Source organism: Podarcis gaigeae (genome assembly GCF_964106915.1).
Source record: "Podarcis gaigeae genome assembly, chromosome: 6".
In the NCBI taxonomy this organism is placed as follows: domain Eukaryota; kingdom Metazoa; phylum Chordata; class Lepidosauria; order Squamata; family Lacertidae; genus Podarcis; species Podarcis gaigeae.
This window is the reverse complement of record NC_139682.1, coordinates 30322792-30343192: the sequence shown is the minus strand read 5'-3', so window position 1 is coordinate 30343192 and position 20401 is coordinate 30322792. Positions and strand designations below refer to the sequence as shown.

The 20401-nt window shown below is 41.2% G+C and overlaps 1 protein-coding gene across 2 annotated transcripts in view; it reads left to right on the top strand.

The window, feature by feature from the left end:
* The first annotated feature begins 1274 nt into the window (after nucleotides 1-1274).
* MYH7B (myosin heavy chain 7B) overlaps nucleotides 1275-20401 on the top strand; it is a 51227-nt gene continuing 32100 nt past the window's right edge. The window contains exons 1-8 of one of the 2 annotated variants that reach the window (XM_083746402.1): nucleotides 1275-1408; nucleotides 2829-2980; nucleotides 5191-5294; nucleotides 11420-11563; nucleotides 12122-12278; nucleotides 14283-14310; nucleotides 17508-17604; nucleotides 18382-18405. In XM_083746402.1, the coding sequence (XP_083602528.1) occupies nucleotides 2884-2980; nucleotides 5191-5294; nucleotides 11420-11563; nucleotides 12122-12278; nucleotides 14283-14310; nucleotides 17508-17604; nucleotides 18382-18405 (651 nt within the window). In that variant the 5' untranslated portion in view covers nucleotides 1275-1408; nucleotides 2829-2883. Of the gene's footprint in view, nucleotides 1409-2828; nucleotides 2981-5190; nucleotides 5295-11419; nucleotides 11564-12121; nucleotides 12279-14282; nucleotides 14311-17507; nucleotides 17605-18381; nucleotides 18406-20401 lie in introns of those variants that run through there. The other variant, XM_083746403.1, reaches the window with a different exon arrangement.

The following is a 20401-nucleotide window of genomic DNA, read 5'->3' as shown; positions in this document are numbered from 1 at the left end:
GTCATTCACATGGCTGCACCATACATGGGCAAAGGCTGGGAGTTTGGTTCACTGCTGCTATGACTGCTAGGACTGCATGAATCTGTCAGTTTCAGTTTCTCTTCACTTCTCATTTTTTTACTCTCAAGTTCAGTTTAATAATCATAGTAATTCTTATTTCCAGTGCATTTTGCATTTCTGCGAAAATTCAGCGGCATTTTAGTGAGATATGCACATCTTTGTCTGCAGTTTTCAGTTTGCATATTAATTTGGAATTAAGTAAGTTCACCTATAAATGCAAACTAAACTGAATCCCGCCCCCATTCCTACCACTCCGGGAGACCTCCAGTGGCTGATTCCTATGCTATGCAGTAAGTAAGCACAGAATCAAATGAATCCGACTGGAGGTGCTTCTACAAGATGCTCAGACATTGGGCTTTGACAAGTTTTAAAGAGAGAGTTTAGAAGCAGTTTAGAAGTCACCAGTAATGTTTCTTTACACTCACCATGTGTGATGTAAGGAAATGGGGGGGGGGGCAGCAAGATCTCACAAGAGTTCTAAGAGTTCTTGCTAGAAGCTGCCACTGCCACTTCTCACTTCTCTGGCAGCAGGGGCAGGGCAGGTGGCGTGTCGTTGAGGGCGCTGTTCCTCAGGATTCGACTGCCTCAACTTGCTGCTAGGGAGTCGGGCTGGAATTTTTAAAATCTTTCCTATTTATGCCCTTCCTCTCCCCACCTTATTTTATGTTCCCTTTGCATGAGCTTTTAAATATGTGTCATATTAAATGGTCTGATTAATATAAAGCAATAAAAAGCAGGAGAAAGTACAAGGGGAACTGAACCCTGTTCCTTTCCATTTCTTCATCCCACTGAAAATCAGGTTGGATATATTTTGAATCGAACACTCTGCAATTAAATGAAGTTGGAGTCACCCATGCCTCTGTTTTTGAATCTGGAGTTTGAGATCACTGGTGGCATCCCTGAAGAAGGGATGGTTAACAGTCCTGCTCAGCAATTACCTTCCTGGTCGTAAAAGTTCTGAGTATAGGCCAAAGGCTGCGGTCAAAAGTTGAAATGATCGCAACAGAAGGGGCTGAAAGAACAAATTATGCGATTGCATTTTGTGGTGTTCCTCTTCTGGAAGAGAATGGCTGTGAGAGAGGGTTGTGCTGCCTGTCAAAGCTGGAGCCCCCACTCTCTGCCTTTGTAATCGCCTGACAATACAGGAGTAAAAATAACCAGCCTGCATTTGCAGAGAGATAAAAGTTTGCCTTTTGTGTCTCTATGGGCAGTAGGGCAGCAGCACCAATGGAGCTGATATGACACATGGGAATTTCTGACATATCTCTCCCTACTCTGACCTTGAGGGACACAATAAAAAGGGGCTTCACAGCATACACACACACAGTCACTCAGCCCCGTAGCCAAGGTTGGTAATCAAAAGCATGTCTGTGTTGCATGTTTGTTCTGTGCTGTTACCTTACCTTCCTTAGCATGGCATTTCGAAAAGAAAAGAGAATAAGGAACAGGATGTCTGTGGTTATCATGCTAACTCATGAGGCTGGTGCAGGGTTGGTGAGTTCAAAGGGAAAGATAAAAGAATAATGTGCATTTATTAAGATTTGAGTTCAGCAAAGCCAGTAGCAACAGTGTGTGTTATTTATGTTGTGTTTCAGCATGCATGGATCCTGAATATGAGAACTATTTGTTGCTGCAGCAACTTTTTATTGGAATGTTGTCAACAATAGCCACTTATAAAACAATGAGTGGTCCTGCAGGAGTTAATGGTCTAGCTGCACTCACCACTCTTTTGTAATTCTAAATGGAACCTTGTCTTCTCAGACATTTATTTGGTCAAATTAATGGATGCATCAACCAAACTTCTTCACTAGTGTGAGAGAGAGTTCATGCAAAGCCGGGCTTCCAACCATCCACATTACCACTCATGCATGGACAGGTCTGCAGATACTAGCTCAGTCAGAGTAGAAACATAAGGACCATCTGCAGAGAACTATCTCTGAGATGTAAATTGGCAAAAGTGTATGGCAGGAGCGGACAGTAGATAGCTCACAGTCCACTAGTGAACCACCGGCCAGTTTCAAGTTGACTGACCAGTGCTTACAGATTGTTGGGATTTTTGTAGAGAATGTTGAATAAGTTGGAGCTGGGTCTGATCCAACAAGCTGCTTCTTATGTTCTTAAGCAAGGATGCATAATCATGATCACCTACTATATATATATAATAGACATTTTGCACTCTTGCTTTCTCATTTAAAACACATACACGTAAAGGGACCAAAAGGAATCTTGTAAAAATAAGCCATCGTCTCAGCAAGAAGCAAGTCATCCCATCACTGTATTACCAGATTAATAAAGCAAATTGCTATGTCAGTGATTTGGAATAAAGGTGTGATGGAGTGTACCAGGAACATATTGAAACAACTGTTGTTTGCCATGTATGAGGCATGTATTGGCCAAGAGACAACTGGTTTTGGTTCACCCAGCAGAAAAGGAGTAGGCTGATACATTGGAGTGAGGTATTTATTCTGTTTAGATGTAGTACAAGTTGATGGACTAGCCCTATAGGGCCTATAGGGACATACTGGGAAAGAAAGAAAAGAAAGAAAGAAAGAAAGAAAGGAAGGAAGGAAGGAAGGAAGGAAGGAAGGAAGGAAGGAAGGAAAAAAAGTTCTAATTCTTCTTTTGACACTGGAAGAATCTTTTCTATGTTTAGGTAGGATAGAAAGTGAATGGAGAGCATTTTTCTTCATGAGGGGGGATACTGTGTTTTTTTTGTAGCTAACTGGTGGGCTAATGCTTTGTTTCTGTTCTCTCTTCTCAACTTCTAGAGTGTTCAGATTATCTGTTTTCTGCTGTTGAGCACTACTCCTTGTAGTAGGCAAGATGTCTATGTTGGACATGGCTGAGTTTGGGGAGGCGGCTGAGTACCTCCGGAAAAGTTATGAGGAGATGTTAAAATATCACAATATACCATTTGATGGTAAGGCAACTTTTACTGTTCTCAAGGGGCCTTGTATCCATGACCCCCTCCCTCCCTTTCTTCTCAAGTGTTGCTATTGTTTGCTTATATGTATTGGGGCAATTATAACCACTCCTAGGAGAGCATTTGTTTACCCAGTGTTGCTGCAGATTAAAACCCATTAATTTCAGAGTATTTGAATCAAACGTTTATGAAATCTGATTGCAATTATAGAAGTTCTACTAATCATACAGCTCCATTTTGTAATTTGTAGGTAAACCTTTAGTGAGACTGTTTTTCCTGACAATTACACCACTACTGTAATATGTAAATTGGACACGTGAACAAAGCACTTCTGGAAGGACTGTGTGAGACAGAAGTATCTGCTTTCTAGAAACCTGTGGAGAATTTAGTTTGGGAAGCTGTTTCTTAGCCATCTGTCACACTAGGGATAAACAATTGACTGCAGGAGTATCCAGAAATGGATACTCATTCTTTCCACCTCTGCCATTATCATATTACATGTGGGCTATTCACTGCCATTGTTACAATTTACAGGAGTGATCTGTTTGGTTTCAGAATAAATACCCCAATGCTAATGCACAAGGAATGCAGGAACATAATATTGCTTTCTTTGTCCTAAAATACATTTTCCATCTGACTCAACTCTTGGGGTCACAGGCAAATCCAGAAACAGAGCCAAATGTCACCGGACAAAATCTAGAAAGGCCTGCTATATTCCAGCATCTCTTGAAACAATGCATTTCTGGATCGTCCCAAAGCAAACTTCCATGTGTCTGCTTCTAGAAATTCCTAGTCCATTTCTGAAATCATTCAAGATAATGGTTGTGTGCAAACTATACCTTTAAAGCACTCTTTGAAGCACATTTCCCCCTTCAAAGAATTATAGGCACTGTAGTTTGTTAAGAGTTGCTGAGCATAGTAACTCTGTGAGGGGTAAACTCCAGTAGGAAAGAATATTTTAAAGGTATCGTGTGTATGCGGCCAATCGTTGTCTGCAACCATGCATATAGTTAATCCACCTAAATCCCACTGAAGTCAATGGGATATAGGCAGCCTAACTATGCTCATAATTGCAGTCATTGTCTCTTCTACACATCCTTGGATTTTTTTTTATCACAAACATTTACCTGGCAAATGCAAGTTTGCCTTTGATAGAGCTGAAATAATTATGCATTTGGCCAGGATTTCAAAATTTGTGTCCAATCTTTGGAAGTTTGTTTTCTTTAAAAAAAAAACTGATTATGAGGGATACTTGGTATTTTTTTATCTATATTTTAAAAGATTTATAAGCCATTATAACATATAACAGAGGTGTACTTCTATACAGTCGTACCTCGGGTTACATACACATCGGATTACATACGCTTCAGGTTACAGACTCCTCTAACCCAGAAATAGTACCTTGGGTTAAGAACTTTGCTTCAGGATTAGAACAGAAATCATGCTCCGGCAGCGTGGTGGCAGCAGTAGGCCCCATTAGCCAAAGTGGTGCTTCAGGTTAAGAACAGTTTCAGGTTAAGAATGGAGCTCCGGAACAAATTAAGTACTTAACCCGAGGTACCACAGTAATCTTAAGACTTCTGGATAACTTCCAGGGTATTTAAAACAAACAAACAAACAAACAAACAAACAAACAAACAAACAAAGCAAAGCAAAGCAAAGCAAAGCAAAGCAAAGCAAAGCAGCCATAAAACTTAATCCAACATCTTATTTGTTGTCTTTGGAAGTCACTCTAAAAGCCTTTTTCACCTGGAGGGCAGGGTAAAAATGCTTTCAACAAATATATATATGAATACGATTAGAGGTATTACAAATTTGAATTTGAAACATGGTTATGCAGTATTGCGCAATGAATTTGAGTTAGGAAGGCTTGCTTAAATATACCTGCCCCAATTATCCCTGCTCTAGCCCTTGATTCTGAGTCATGATTGACCACATACTGTATAAGGTAGCAGCAAAATACACAAATCAATCCTAAAACAAGATGGGTGTGTGTGTGTGAGAATTACACAACATCAGCTTGCAATACCCATGATTGCCAGGTCCATTGGCTTGGCTGGAGAATGAAAGGAGGAGAATACTATTGTGTTCAGTTGTACTGCTAAATTTTATAAGTGCACGTATGGAAACTACTAAGAATTGTAACCCTTATTGCTCCCTTTTCCGGAGTGCTCTCATTTCTCTTGTCTCTTTCGGGGATCGTAAAGGGAAGAAGAGGGCCTGGATCCCGGATGAAAAGGAAGCATATATTGAAGTTGAAGTCAAAGAATCCTCTGGTGGCAAAGTCACTGTGGAAACGAAAGACAAAAAGGTAAAAGAATTCCATACTGAGGGGGGCAGTGAAATGTGGCAGGGAGGAATTGAGAAGGAAAGAGAGCCTGCATGAGGGCATATGGCAGAGGAAAGGAGGGAGATGAAATATGCTTAAACATGTCACATTGGCCACAGTTCTTACTGACGCTTCTGCAATCATCAAGAATTAAAAGTGGCTCTTATGTTACAGGAGCTTCCGAGAGCTACTCTTCTGGGACAGATCACACGGGAGAGGCGCAATGATCTTGTTTGGTTGATGATGATGATGATAATTTTTATTATTTATATGCCGTCCATCTGACTGGGTTGCCCAGCCACTCTGGGCAGCTTCCAACAAAATATAAAACACAATCAAACAACATTAAAAACTCCACTATGCAGGGCTGCCTTCAGATGTCTTATAAAAAACAACAACCCTCAAACATGGGAAATAACCTCATTATCATTCCCTCCCATGTAGTCTCCTCTGTTAAGACCAGGCTTGAAATTTGTGTGGCTTCATCATTATTATGTTGTTTTTTGAAAGCTGGGTTAAAAGTTTAACATTTCAATCTGCTGTCTCTAGGGTTCATTTGTACTCCTCATTTTAAAGGGTGAATCTCTTTTAGGATTCATTATAGATTTCCAACTACCCACATGGGTAGGCAAACTAAGGCCTGGGGGCCAGATCCGGCCCAATTGCCTTTTAAATCCGGCCCACGGATGGTTCGGGAATCAGCGTGTTTTTACATGAGTAGAATGTGTCCTTTTATTTAAAATGCATCTCTGGGTTATTTGTGGGGCCTGCCTGGTGTTTTTACATGAGTAGAATGTGTGTCCTTTATTTAAAATGCATCTCTAGGTTATTTGTGGGGAATAGGAATTTATTCCTATTCCCCCCCCCCCAAAAAAAATATAGTCTGGCCCCCCACAAGGTCTGAGGGACAGTGGACCGGCCCCCTGCTGAAAGTTTGCTGACCCCTGCACTAGCATAACAAAGTCCCTCCCCTTCTCTCCTATCTCCTCACTATCCCGCCCCCCTCTAAATCTGCTCTGAAGGGCTAGAAGTTTCCCCAGAACAGCACAGGGAGAGGAGATTTTGTTCTATCAGGCAAGCGGAATCACTTACACTGATGGAACAATTTCCTTAGTGCCATATTGTATCCCACCCATTATGCTTTCCTGAGAACTGCACACTGCCCTGTGATGGCTTTTATGTCCTGAATGGCTGTTTACAAATCTTTTAATAAAAACAAACACAAACTAAAATCCTGGAATAGTGTGAGGAGACAAAGACATAAAGGAGCAGCAACTATGCCACTGCTGTAATGCAAGAACCACCTGCTACACAGTCAAATGAAATAATTATTATTTATTCCCATTATTTATACTGGAATTATTTTGCTGGGATAGGAGCAGATGCTATCCTTGCCTGCCTGCCTCTCTCACACAATAGTAGTACTGCTACTACTACTCATATCAGTAGTAACAGTAACAGTACTCCTACTCCTAGTCCTAATATACTTTTAGTTTTTATAGTGCTTTTTTTCCTAAATATGAGAGCAACTTCACATACATTAATTCAACAGCAGAACAACATAATTTCAATTTAGCAATGAAAAATAGTTTGGTTGTCGATGAAATTTATGACTTTGGCATGAATTTTCCTTACAACTCAATCCTTCCAAATAGTACAAGCATATAGTTTCAAGAAGATTCCTTTTAAGGAAAAGTGTTGAAAGAATTAGTGAAATACCTTTCCTTGTCCCCTAATTTACCCTCAGGCAATCAACTGTCTCAACCTGACAGCTGAGACAACATTCCATAGCCGTAATGACTTATTTTGTTTATCTGGTTGCTACAATGGATTTGATTATCCAGCTTGGTTCAGGAAATAATAGCAAAATAATAGGCTAGGTTTTCTTCTCAGATAAGCTATGGGCTGTCAGTCTACACACAGGAAATAGAAATCACCTAAATTGTTTTTTATTTTTTTTGTAAATGATGCATTTATTGTAGAATTGTCAGCCATTATTTTTTCAGGGAATTGACTTAACAAGCAAGATATCTGTACAAAATGATTTTTTAACATTTATTCTGAACTGATGCTACTGCTGCTGCTGCTAGTGCTATAAATACCCATTAGGCTTTTAAACAGCAATTTTATGGCAGTTTACATTAACCCTTACCAGGCATTCAATCTAGGATAACCAGGCGTTGCAGTGACAGGCTTTGCCCATAACACACATATCTTCATTAAATTATCTGCAGAGATCTTATACACAGTCATATGGACATGCAATGCCCTCTGTTATACCTTCACTATCTCTAGACTGAATGCTTGAAAAGGGCTCCTGCAGTGGATAAGCAAGCAACACAATGTTGATATCTGTGCTTGATTTCTATGGTGCTATATCTATTCACAGTACTCAGTTGCTACATTGATTTAAATGGGAATAAAGTTTGTACTCTGATTCCTATTGCCTTTATTGAGTTCCCCTTCAAGGTGGCAGAACGCTCGATAGTTTTTAATAACCCAGCAGCTGCTAAAAAATCCACTAGGTCAGTCTCTCAGTTAATCTTAGTTAATTAATATGATTAGTACATTTAGTTAGTCCATTAACCAGTCCCCAATTAAATTGACATGTGAGGAAAAAGCATTAAAAATCATTCCTTTTTTAGGATGATGGTTGTGTGTGGTGCAGCAGACATTTTTAGAATAGCTGTTATAAGGACTGGCCCAGTCTTCAACGTCTCCACACATCCAGTTACAGATAGGTAGCCGTGTTGGTCTGCCATAGTCAAAACAAAAAAAAATCCTTCCAGTAGCACCTTAAAGACCAACTAAGTTAGTTCTTGGTATGAGCTTTCGTGTGCATGCACACGAAAGCTCATACCAAGAACTAACTTGGTCTTTAAGATGCTACTGGAAGGAATTTTTTTTTGTCTCCACACATGTTTGCCCTGCGGAAACCACCCTAACCTTCTCGCATTATTCAGGAAAGGAAAGTCCAAAAAGAAATTCTAAGTGCATTTGGCTGAGAGCACTTAGATGCCTCGCTGCAATTGGAAACCTTGTGTGATTGATGTTCCTGGTTATAGGGAGAATTCTAAGCACATTCAGCTGAATGTGTGAACAATCTTCCTTCCACACAGCACATTAAGGTCTGAGGCTACAGCTGGCAGGGATTACTACAGTGGACCCCACTTTACTCTCAACAGGCAAACATCCAAATAGACCTGCTCAGTGAGAGACAAAAAGAAATACCTAATTTAAGATGGTGTGTTTGCCATCTGCATTTTTGTTTATTATGCATCGGAATTAAAAATTATAATCAGCTGTCCATCAAATTAGATGAGGTACATCATCACAAAAAATATTTGAACCCATTAATCAAACTGCTGAATCAGTTATATGTTGCAGTCCTAATTAAAAGTAATAATAATAAAAATAAAAATAAAATTTTATTTATATCTCGCCCTCCCCAGCCAAAGCCAGACTCAGAGTGGCTAACAATAGTAAAAATAGCACAGTTTACATAAAACCTTCTCTTGATGTTGATTCAACATCTAATAACTCTTATCTTCAAACTTCTACTTCTGAGTGACAGCAAGATGGCTAATGGCTTCCTGCTTCAGGCTTTGGGTAGCTTTTGCTTTCAGACTAGCTGTAGTAATGAGATTTTCCTCACAGCTCTGGTTGATGAACTGTGCATAAAGATGAATAAAACAAAAGCTGCTCCCCGACCTGCTCTTTAGGGCTGGTGGTGGCTTTCTTGGGGCTGGTGGTGAGGGAAGCTCGGCTTTCCCCACTGCCAGCTCCACAAGTGAAAGGAACCTGAGGCTATCTGGAGAGTGAGAGGGGTCGGTGCGCACCGACTCCTCTCGCTCTCCAGATAGCTGCCTGAAGCCTCCGGAGCATGGTGGGAGCTCCTGCCGCGCTCCGGAGGCTTCGGGATGCCTTATGCTGAAGCCTGGAGAGCAAGAGGGGTCGGTGCGCACCGACCCCTCTTGCTCTCCAGGCTTCAAAGATAGCCACCTGAAGCTAAGGGTTCCTTTCAGGTTCCTTTCGCTAAGTGGGAGGAGAAATGGAAGGGGCTCCGTTTCTCCTGCTGCTTCACTGAAGGGGCGCTGCGCAGAGAGGGGGAGAACTTTTTTTTCTTGTTCTCCCCCTCTAAAACAAGGTGCGTCCTATGGTCAGGTGCGTCCTATATAGCGACAAATACGGTATTTTGCTGGGATAATATCCCATGTTCCTTCCTTGGCACCTCCTAGTGTGGCAAGGGAGGACCTGTCTCAGAGACCCTGGAGAGCCACTGTTGTATGGGGCAAATTCAACAAGACAATGATGTTTATTTAATATATTTCTATTTTACCATTTGTTAGTAGCGAGAATTAAAGTAATTGACTTAAAACCAAATACTGTGTTAAAAATGCGGGGAAAACAGCAATAAGAGACACCCAACAATAAAAACATCAGCAACAAACCAGCAATGAACTGATAAAAACAGTATTATTAAAACCGTGGGGGGGGGGTCTTCAACTGGTGCCTACAAGTCATCAAAACAGGTGCTAGGCATATCACCCTGGGGAGAGCATGCTGTGGTTGGCTACCACTACTACGAACACACTGTTTGACTTATTGGGCTGGGTCACATGTCACAGTAAGTTAAAGTCGGGCTGACTGAGACTGTGAATGTGTGGGGTCCTGGAGGGGAGCTTGCAGCCCCATAGCTCTTCTCTTGTCTTTTTTAGACCTGGACAGTGCTGAGCTAAGCCAAGGTTTGACTTAGCATTTTTTCTTAGTCTGGGCTCATGGTTTAGCTCTCTCTTCACTAACCATGAGCTATAACCAAGGTTTGTTCCAGGTCATTTTATGTTGATATAGATATACATTTTACAGGAATTTTAAGAATATATTTTAGCATATGTTATACTTCGGCTCCAATATCATTGTTAACCATCATGATCTAGGGACAGCATGGCTTAGAATCCTATTATTAATAACCAACCAAATCAATATAAGATATATTACTAATATTATTTTCAATCCTTGGGACCAGCTTTCTACTCAGCAGACTTCCACTAATGCCTAGCTATGTTTCTTCAAGCTTCCAGGTTATTTTGTTATGTTTTTAACCACTAGTCATGTCTTCCTAATTAAGCTGATACTGGCAAGGCTTTCTTTTCATATGAGCTTTAACATTTGTTAAATGCAATTCATTCTCATCAGGCACAGATGTGTAATATGATAGTTATTCCAGTTCTTAGATTTATAGGATCAAACTAATTCCAGTTATTATAAGTAATGAATTGTATACTTCAGCTGTTTGTCTAAATAACCTCAAACCTTCCTGATTAAAACCCTGTGGCATATTATTTTGTTTAGGTTATATTTATCCATAGAAACCCTTGACAGCAGCCGCTGCGTTGCACCACAGGAGCAATTGAAGTGCAATTACAGGAGTCACGACAAGATGTGACTAAGCCCTATTAAATCCCTAAGGCTCCACTCTTGAAAGTCAATGGGATTTACTTCCATGTCCCATATGTGGAGCTGGGTTGCTAGTCCTTGCCCAATAAAGTGCTGCGACCAAGAGTCTGTCTCCATATATTTCTAGTCTAGGAGAAAGAGCTGGAGAATTAATCTAAAGTGCTCCTTGTGTATGGCCAATACCACAAAGGAGGTTTCATAGGAGGATATTGCTATGGGGCCAAATGGCTCATCTGTTGCATGAAACACAATGTCCAAATGTTATGCGTGATGACTGGTGGCAGTGCAGCCTTTAGACCAAACTTTTCAAAGACCTCTTAACCAAAAGTGTTCAAATGAAGGGGAAAGCCATCACTTTTATTTCCTGCTTATGGGTTTCAACAGCACCTCCTTTTCTTTTTGTAGTAAGTATTACAAGCTTTCATTACACTCACAAGAGAAGACCAAAGCAGAGAAAACAAAACCAAGGATGGCAATATGAAAATCTGACACAAACAGCACCTCGTTTTCAAAATACATTTTTATTGGATTTAATAATAAGCAAGAATAAATTGCACCATTCCACCACTGCAGTTCAACATCCTTGTTAAGAAAAGAAAACATTTCTTAAGAAATCCCTTTATCAAAATGTTTCTGTTTAATCCCTGCAGACTGTCGTTGTAAAGGAGGATGACATTCAACAAGTGAATCCTCCCAAATTCGACATGATTGAAGACATGGCTATGTTAACTCATCTCAATGAGGCCTCTGTGCTGCATAACCTGAAACGGCGTTATGCCAAGTGGATGATCTACGTAAGTAAGACAAGGGCACCATGTCATATGTCTGAATCAAAAGACCCAGAACAGATTTCTTCCAATTCACATCCTTTTGCTATCCCAAATAGCAAGGTTTGTGTCACAAAATCCCACCCCATCCCCCGCTTTAACTTCCATTATATTAGAAATGTTCCCCAAATTTTGGTTCTAGACACATAGAGAGTAGCTGCTTGGTACTTTTGATTAGATGTTCACTTAGAAAATGTCCAGAGATGTATGTGAGAGAATATCTACATACAAGTGTTGATACTGCATGACTCAGAAGAGTGAGTAAATAATATTTGTTCCCAAGCATAGGTTCCAATTCAGGTTTCAGTAGCAGGGTTGCAAGCAAAGAGATTTAACAGGGTGCATTTTTAATCTGCATTTGTTATAGTTACTTCATATTAGGCTTCATGACAGCCAGAAATAAGATGTTCCTGAGGAATAATCACACACAAGTCCAAAATATGTTGGTGGGGTGGCTGCCATCTTCTGTCCCATCCAAAATGGGACTAAATGGTGATGTATTTTTACTTTTTTCTTTCCTCTCAGACCTATTCAGGCTTGTTCTGTGTCACCATAAACCCATATAAATGGCTTCCAGTTTATACTGCTCCTGTGGTAGCAGCCTATAAGGGCAAGCGGAGGTCTGAGGCACCGCCCCACATTTATTCCATTGCAGACAATGCCTACAATGACATGTTACGTAGTAAGTATCTTATCCACTGTCTCATTGTTGTGGGAAGGAAGTTCAAAGCTAGCCTAGTCTTAGCCATTGCATTAAAACATTCCTAGCATTGCCCCAACTCTTATTTGATCACCTTCATACTTCTCTTGCGTACCAAACTCACAGAGAGGAAAACAGTCTTTTGTCCCAGAGGCAAGGAAGCTCTTAATTTTCTAAATGCTTTCTGTTTCTTTCTCTGTGTGAAAATTAAGGTAAGAAACAGAGAGAGAGGGAGAGAGAGAAGATGGCAGAAATTTTGGCGATTAGAAAAATGCATCTTGTGGTGTTTTTCTTACTGCCAATAGACTGCTGTAATCTTTCGTGTTCCCTGCTTTGGATGTTGCACTGCTAGCAGACTACTAGCTTCCTAAGCAAGTGCATTCAGAAAGGGACTGTAGCACTTCAGGATGCAGATGTGGGAGGGATGGCATGTTTGAATGTTCCCCTGCACCAGAAATTCTGTGCATATGGAGTTCAAATAAGTAAGAAGGTTAAGCTGGAATTCTAGGGCTGCGCCAGTATGGTTTCCTTCCTCTGTGCTCTCACAAAATCTGCCTCGGAGGGTCCCGCAACTCCCTTGGGCTGATGCAGAAGGCTGGAGGGTAGAGGAAGAAGTTCTGTTGGATGCTTGGAAGCCCATTGCATCAGCGAATTTATTTGGCATTGCTATATGGCAGGGGTGGCTAACTGACCAGTGTTCAACCCACTGACAGTAACACCTATGTGAAAGTGTGTGTGGTCAAAGTGTGTGTGGCCCTTTTTTTAAAGGGACATTTTGGGGCAGGAGGGTGTGGGTGAGCGTCACATTTTTTTGGCATCAGAATCAAAGCTGAAGACCACAAGAGCACTGGAAAACAATAATAATTAGATTTTTAAAGGGTCAAATTTCAGGGGACCTTGGGAGTGCCACAAAAACTAGTTTGGCACCATAGTAGCACGGGGGTGGGGCAGGGCGGTGTACTTATGAGTATAGGAGAATAAGTATGGAAATAGGGCTATAAACTTGAGTTGCAGCTGAGTGCTAGCCCTAATTTCCTTCTCAGCTGGAATCACTGAGATAAAACAGGGAGGGGCTACCAGTCTGAGTACAGTCACCTACAGCTGCAGGCATATTCAGTAAAAAAAGAACTAGACTGGAAGAAAAGAGTTGAAGCTCAGTAGCAGAACAGCTGCTTTGCCTGCAGACGGTGATTGGTTCAATCCCTGTCATCTCCAGGTAGGGCTGGGAATTATTTCGTCTGAAATCCTGGACAGCTGCTGCTAGTCAGTGTTGTCAGTATTTAGCTAGATGGACTAATGGTGTGACTCAGAATAAAGCGGCTTCCTATGTAGGGAGGGATAGTCAGGTTGAATCCTAGTTAAGTCCCATCATGATCTGCCTACTGGAGTGGAGGGAACTAAGGCCAGATTTATTACGGTGGACGATGAAGTGTTCAGATTCACACCATACATTTAAAGCACAATGATACCACTTTGAAACAGTATTGGCTTCCTCCAAAGAATTATGGGAGCTGTAGTTTGTTATGGGTGCTAAGAAGTGTTGGTGCTAAGAAGAAGACCCTCTGTTCCCCTCACAGAGATATAATCCTCAAGAGTGGTTTAACCATCAATTTCTCTTCCCAGCTAACTAGGAATTGTGGCTCTATAGTAGGGGATAGGGCTCTTCTAACGACTCTTAGCATAATTAACAAACTACAGCTCCCAGAATTCTTTGGAGGGAATCCATGGCTGTTTAAATGTGGTACCATAGTGCTTTAAATGTATGGTGTGCATGTGGCCTTAGTGGAATGTGCACACACAAAAACTATGATGTCATGGACACTGTCGACAGTCAACAGCAATTTTTCATATAGCTTAACACTGAAAAAGCAAAGCAGTGATCAGATTGTGTTAGGAGCAGCCTGTCTGGAAGCATAATATGAAGAACCAGTGGCAGAGCCTGAAAGTAACTGTTTGAGTCTAACAGTCCTGCTTCTTGTCTTCCAGATCGTGAGAACCAGTCTATGCTCATCACGTAAGTTCTGTCTTTATAAGTCTGTTTTCTGTTTTGTATTGCCTGCAGGCTAGGGCACTTCCAAACTATTTTGTGGTGGGATTCAATCACATACCAGCAAATACAAGTTGTCCAATTATAGTTGACTGTGAACTCTTGTGCAACCACAAAGGCTGTGGCCTTTTGCTATAAAGAAAGTGACAGGATGCAGTGGAAAGGGTAGGATAACCCTTCCTTTGAGGCAACATCATCTATCCTCCCTGCAAACAATTCAGAGTGAATTAAGTAGCCAGCATTATTTAATCTCCCTGCAAAGAAATCAGGACGAATGTAAAGAAACAGGTCATCTGGGAGTGCCCTTAAGATGCAAGGTCTGATATCCTTTCCTGGTCTCACAATATTGGTTATGCATGAAAAGAAACTGCAGGCGGAGGAAACGCCCCTGGCTCCCTGTTTGAGAAAGCCAAATGGTTTGGCTGTGCTGTAGGATCTTTACACTCCCTTCAGTTTGTTGCCTAAGCACAAGCACACACACACACACACACGACAGAATTTCTGGCTCTTACATGTCAGCTAACAGCTGCTATAGCCCTTCCAGGAGTACACTGCCAACAAAAAGTAGGGCAGAAAATTCCTCTCATTGTGTGGCTGCTCATATGTTGTTTATTTGTATTTCCTGTCTGCTTCTTTGAATGTGACTAGTTATTACTAGGGCACAAAACTGGGGTAGGGTGAGGTAGGTCCTGTTCAACCAATCCATTTCCATAGCAAATATCCCAAGATGGCAGAGTGAAACTAAAGCAAGCCTGCACAACTCATGACCCATGAACATGACACTGTTCAGCAATCACGTGTTGCATCTTGCCAGGTGTTCCATAACAGCTCCCCTAAGAACATCATATTGGAACATGAGATGAGCCCTTCTGGAAAGCCAGCCATCATGTTTCCCCATGTGGCTATTCTGATGTCTCTGGGAATCTCACAAGGACATTGGTGCAATAGTATTCTCCTCCTCATGTTCCCCAGCAATGGGTATTCAGATAATGTATAGTCACCCTGCCTATTTTTCATTGCTATAACCTGGTATTGTGGCTGCTATCAGACAGTAAGAAAACATGGGTTTCTTCCATTGCCTGATATGGCTGGTGGGTTGTATTCAGCTTGGATGGTCACAGGGTGTGCAGGCCACCTGACCACAAGCAAAATATTGCTCTCTTAGAGTGACACATATCATTTTCACCATTTCACTTTTAACACATAGAACTCATGCAGTCAACCTCCAAAGAAATTGGGGAGCAATGCATATGTGTGGATATGAATGGAGGGGGGAATTGTATTCAGGTTCTCATTTGAAGCTAAATCTCTCAAATCCACACTTTCCAAAACAATATGCAAACTGAAACACGGCTATGCTTTGAAATTCTCTCCCGCATACATACATACATACATACATACATATGGAAAGTGTGCAAAAATGGATGTGAAAAAGAACAAAAAACGCATTTTACTAGCGAAAATTTCTTGCAAAAATGTACACAATAATCAAAACTGCATCCAGAAATGTGTTTATCGGGGTACATTTGCACTAAAATGTTGGTGGGTTTTCATGAGGATTTTTTTTTTAAAAAAAACAAATAAATCACAAATCCCTAGTGGGGTGGTGGAATTAAAAGAGAGACTAGAGACATGGTGTGGTTGCCCTATGAAGGATAATGACTTGAAGTAAGGAGACAAGGTTTTGCTAAGTAGGGGTAGAGAAAGAGGCAGCTGATAGGATAAGGGGAGGATAGGAAATGGCTACCTCACAGCTGTGGGGGAATGTTGGGGTGGCTGAGGCCCAATTGTAGAGGAGCGAGAAGGAGGAAGACATGATAACCGAAACAGCCATGTTGAGGAGGCTATATAAAGCCTAGTCTAGTGCCAGAAGCCCCTGACGCTTGAAGCTTTGGCCATGGCCTAATTAGGTAAAGCAGGGGTTGATAGCGTGCAATGTTTGGCCTTTGTCCTACAGAGGCCTCGCTCCCCCCGCTGCCGAGCGTGTCTCTTTGTGTGCTGGGATTACAATGGAAGAACAGCTAACTATAGGCATGAAATCAATGCCAGGCCAGTGCCAGAGGGCTTTGCAGAGAAAGGGGCAGGAGGGAGGGTGATACTAGCCTGCTGATGTGATAAAGAAGCCTGGACCCTGGAGCCAGCCTGCTGGACTTGGGCCAGGAATACTTGGAGGCCCTGCTTCTATTCCATGGGTGAACTAAATTTTCTCTGGATTTGTATCGAAAAGAAAGGAAAATCTATCTCCTCCTCCTTTCCAGTAACTTCGTGGGAAGTGCATTTTCTGCTTGAGATAAAAGTGGAAGATTATGAACCACCTGTAGCCAGTTCATTTTTGCCCATAGTAAAATGGCCCATAGGAAAAACAAGTTCAGCTGCCTTGTTTCCTTTTCCATTTAAAGTGTGCCTTGTAGAAGCTCTTACAAGATATACACTACGAATCTGCACTCTTTGCAGCCCTGTTTAGGGAAGTTTTTAATGGGTGACATTTTAATGTATTTTTAATCTTTGTTGGAAGCCGCCCAGAGTGACTGGGGAAACCCAGCCAGATGGGTGGGGTACAAATTAATAATAATAATAATAATAATAATAATAATAATAAGTTGTTGCTCTAGGAGCAAAATGTAGGTGCATTTACATCAGGGCAAGGGGTTGAACCTGTGATTCTCCCACTGCCATCATCATTGGCCAGCATTACCGATGGTCAGGAATGAAGGGAGTTGTAGTCCAATGAGGCCACAGGTTTCCTTATGCTTGAACTACATGTTCGCTGCTCCCTCAAAGGCAGCCCTTGCAGCACAAGGAACCCATGTGTGCCAAATCTGATATAGGTCTTTCAGCCTGCAGGTGGGGACACATTTTCAATCCAGCAGGAACATCAGTTTCCCACACCATTTCAGAAGCAATTTCAGGAAGCTTTTCCCCATGTCACATCACCTTTGCTTTTTGGGGGGAACTTCTTCTACCCTGAACAACTCTCATTCAAATGCTCCCTGCATGCCAGATGCCACCATACCCAAATAAACAACCCTCCCCACATGCCCCCCAACTCTGCTGTGTATTTCTGGGTGGTTGGGATTTTGGCTAGCTGTTTCTGTGTGCCTGTGAAATAACCTTTGACAGTAGCTGCTTCGTGTTCTTGATCTGTGTATTTCTATTACTCTAAGCGGAGAATCTGGTGCTGGTAAGACTGTAAACACCAAGCGGGTTATTCAGTACTTTGCCATTGTCGCAGCCCTGGGTGACTCTCCGGGCAAGAAAGGAGTAAGGCCCTCATTTGAAAACCTTTTTTTCCCTTTTTCTTTTTGGCTGTTTTCTTTTGTTCATTTTTGTTTTGTTTTGTTTTGGTCTTCTTTTGTGTTTGGCAGCGTGCGTGGTGGACGTGACTTTTTCTTTTAATTTGAAACAAGCAAGGCTTGAAAAAATTGCTTTGAGGGAAAAGGTTTCATAAAGTGGGCGCTGCTAAAAACCCCAAGCGGTGGCTGCTTTACGGAATTTTGAAGTCACTGGCTTTTCCCTCCACTCCACAGTTTTTCTTTTCTGAAAATGGGGGAAATTCCCCAAGGCATTCTTGTAACTCTTTCTTTTAAGCCTTGCTTTTTGTGATCCCCTCCTTCCATTATCTCTACTGTTCCCTTTGATTCTTTTTCATCTTGTATGTTTTCTGACTCTCTTTCTTCTTCTTCTCACACTCCTTTTTTCCTTTTCCTTTTCTTTTTAAAAATACCCTTCTTACTTCTTGATTATTTTTGGACTTGGGTTACGCCAAAAGAAATTCACCAGCATTGTTTTCCTTCCCTGAATTTTGATTTTAACCCTCTTGCTTCTTGATGCTGTTCTTGATCTTGATCTAATCTATTTAACATATTTTAGTGGGGTTTTTGAATAATAATAAGTTGGGATTTTAAAATGTAAACAGTTAAGCTTTTTTAACATTCTTCTGGACAAAACTGAAATGTCCTCCTCTTTGGATGGAACTTTCTGTGAAACTGGTTTTATATTTCTGGAATTGTAATGCTATTTTCTTATCTTTTGTTATAGCAAGCTCCTGCCACTAAAACTGGGGTAAGTATTTAAAAGAAATAACTGATTTCATGTTCAAAGGCAGAGAGATGAAATAATACCTTATTAGTTCCAAGAAAATGGTACCTGAGGAGCAGGCAACATGATCATCGGATTCATGGCAGCTCTTTCCAGTCTGTGCCTTCTCCTTGCCTGTGGCTAGTTGCCCATATGAAGCAGAAGCTGTGCATATGATTAAACCTTTTGTCCACTGACTTCCATTTTGGACCATTTGAGTATGCAAAAGGTTTGGTTTTGTGCATGGCACAGTATTTCTTTCTGTTGTTTAGTCATCTTAGTCATGTTCGACTCTCCGTGACCCCATGAATGAGAGCATGCCTTGGAAACTCTCACTTTCTCTTCAAAGCTTCTCCTTTTTTATGTCCATGGAGTTTTCTTGGCAAAATACTGGAGTGGTTTGCCAGTTCCTTCTCCAGGTGGATCACATTTAGTCTAAACTCTCAGCTATGACCTGTCCATCTTGGGTGGCCCTGCACATAATAGCTCATATCTTCTTGGGGTTATTCAAGCCCCTTCGCCACGGCAAGGCAGTGATCCATGAAGGGGACAGTATTTCTAGACTTTTACTATAGTTGATTGGGAGGTCTCGTGCAACAAACCAGCTTCTCCAAAAGATCAGTTTCGTGTAAGGTAACATTTGCCTTGGCCCAACATAATCTAACCTCCCTGCAAACAAATCAGGATGCATATTCAATAAGCAGATCATCCAAAAGTGCCTACGGTGGCTGCATGTGACCACTTGGCACCACATGCAGAGCTGATACATGTGGCAATTTTAGCTGACTCACTACAAGCAGAATGATTGTGTGAATCAGCATTTCTGGCTTCATTCTAGTGTCCAGAAATATATCCTATATAATATAGGACTTTGTCAACATACAAAGCATCTCACTAAAGGAATATTATAGGGTGTTTCCAAAAATCTGCAGAAAAGCAACAACTCTTCATTCTTTGCCTTTTATCAGCTAAACATTAAAATGTGTGTGTATTTCAATAGTTGTTTAGATATTTAGAAGTTGTTCATTTTATTCAAGTTCTTTTGCTCTTCGCTAATAATTCAGTACTGTGGGATGGTAATCAACTAAGTTTTACTGAGAGTAGACCCACTGAAATTAATGGACCTAACAGAGGCCTGATTGTTTCAATGGGTCTAAGCTTAACCAACTTCTTTCTTCTTTTGCTATCACTTGTAGCCAAGTTAGATTATCTTCTATGAGCATGGTCTTAACAGTAGGGTTGCCGTATTTCAAAAAGTGAAAATCTGGACATTTTTGAGTTATTTTTGAGGGAAAATGACACTGCCGACACGGGCTGCCATACGTCTGGATTCTTGGAGACCTTTCACCAATTTCCACCCAGACGCTGCTTGTGGCTGTAGTATTCCGGATATATCCGGGAAATTCTGGACGTATGGCAACCCTACTTAACAGTGAGTAGTGGATCTTACTCCCAGGAAAATGGGTATAGAATTGCATACTTAGTGCTTTCTAAGTTTCCCTTCATCTTTTAAGCTTTAAAGGCATGAAAAAGAAGAGGTGTCTTTCCTTTCTTTTGCATGAGTGGTGGTAATATAAAATGTAAATCTCCATTTTTCAGAACACATCATTTCAATGGGGTTGCATTCCAAGCCAACACAAGAAGCATAATTAGAAGCAAATAAAGCCCCTGACGCTTTTGTATTAATGGCCCAGATTAACTACCCAAGACTGAATTTACACTCCATGTTTGTGGTTCAGGCTCCTATGTCCATCTGTTCATTTCTGACATACTGACACCTTCATAGGTAGCCTGAGGGTGCTTCCAGATGGAGGCATAATACTGTAAACTGGGATGTTACACATGGGTCTTTGGCATCAGTTGTTGCTGTTTTTTGTTTTTGTTATAATATTGGATTTTCTTTAGAAAGGGCAAATCCAGATTAAAGGGAAGGCAGGAGATATGAGCTGCTATTTTGATGACAATGACGTCATGGGGACAC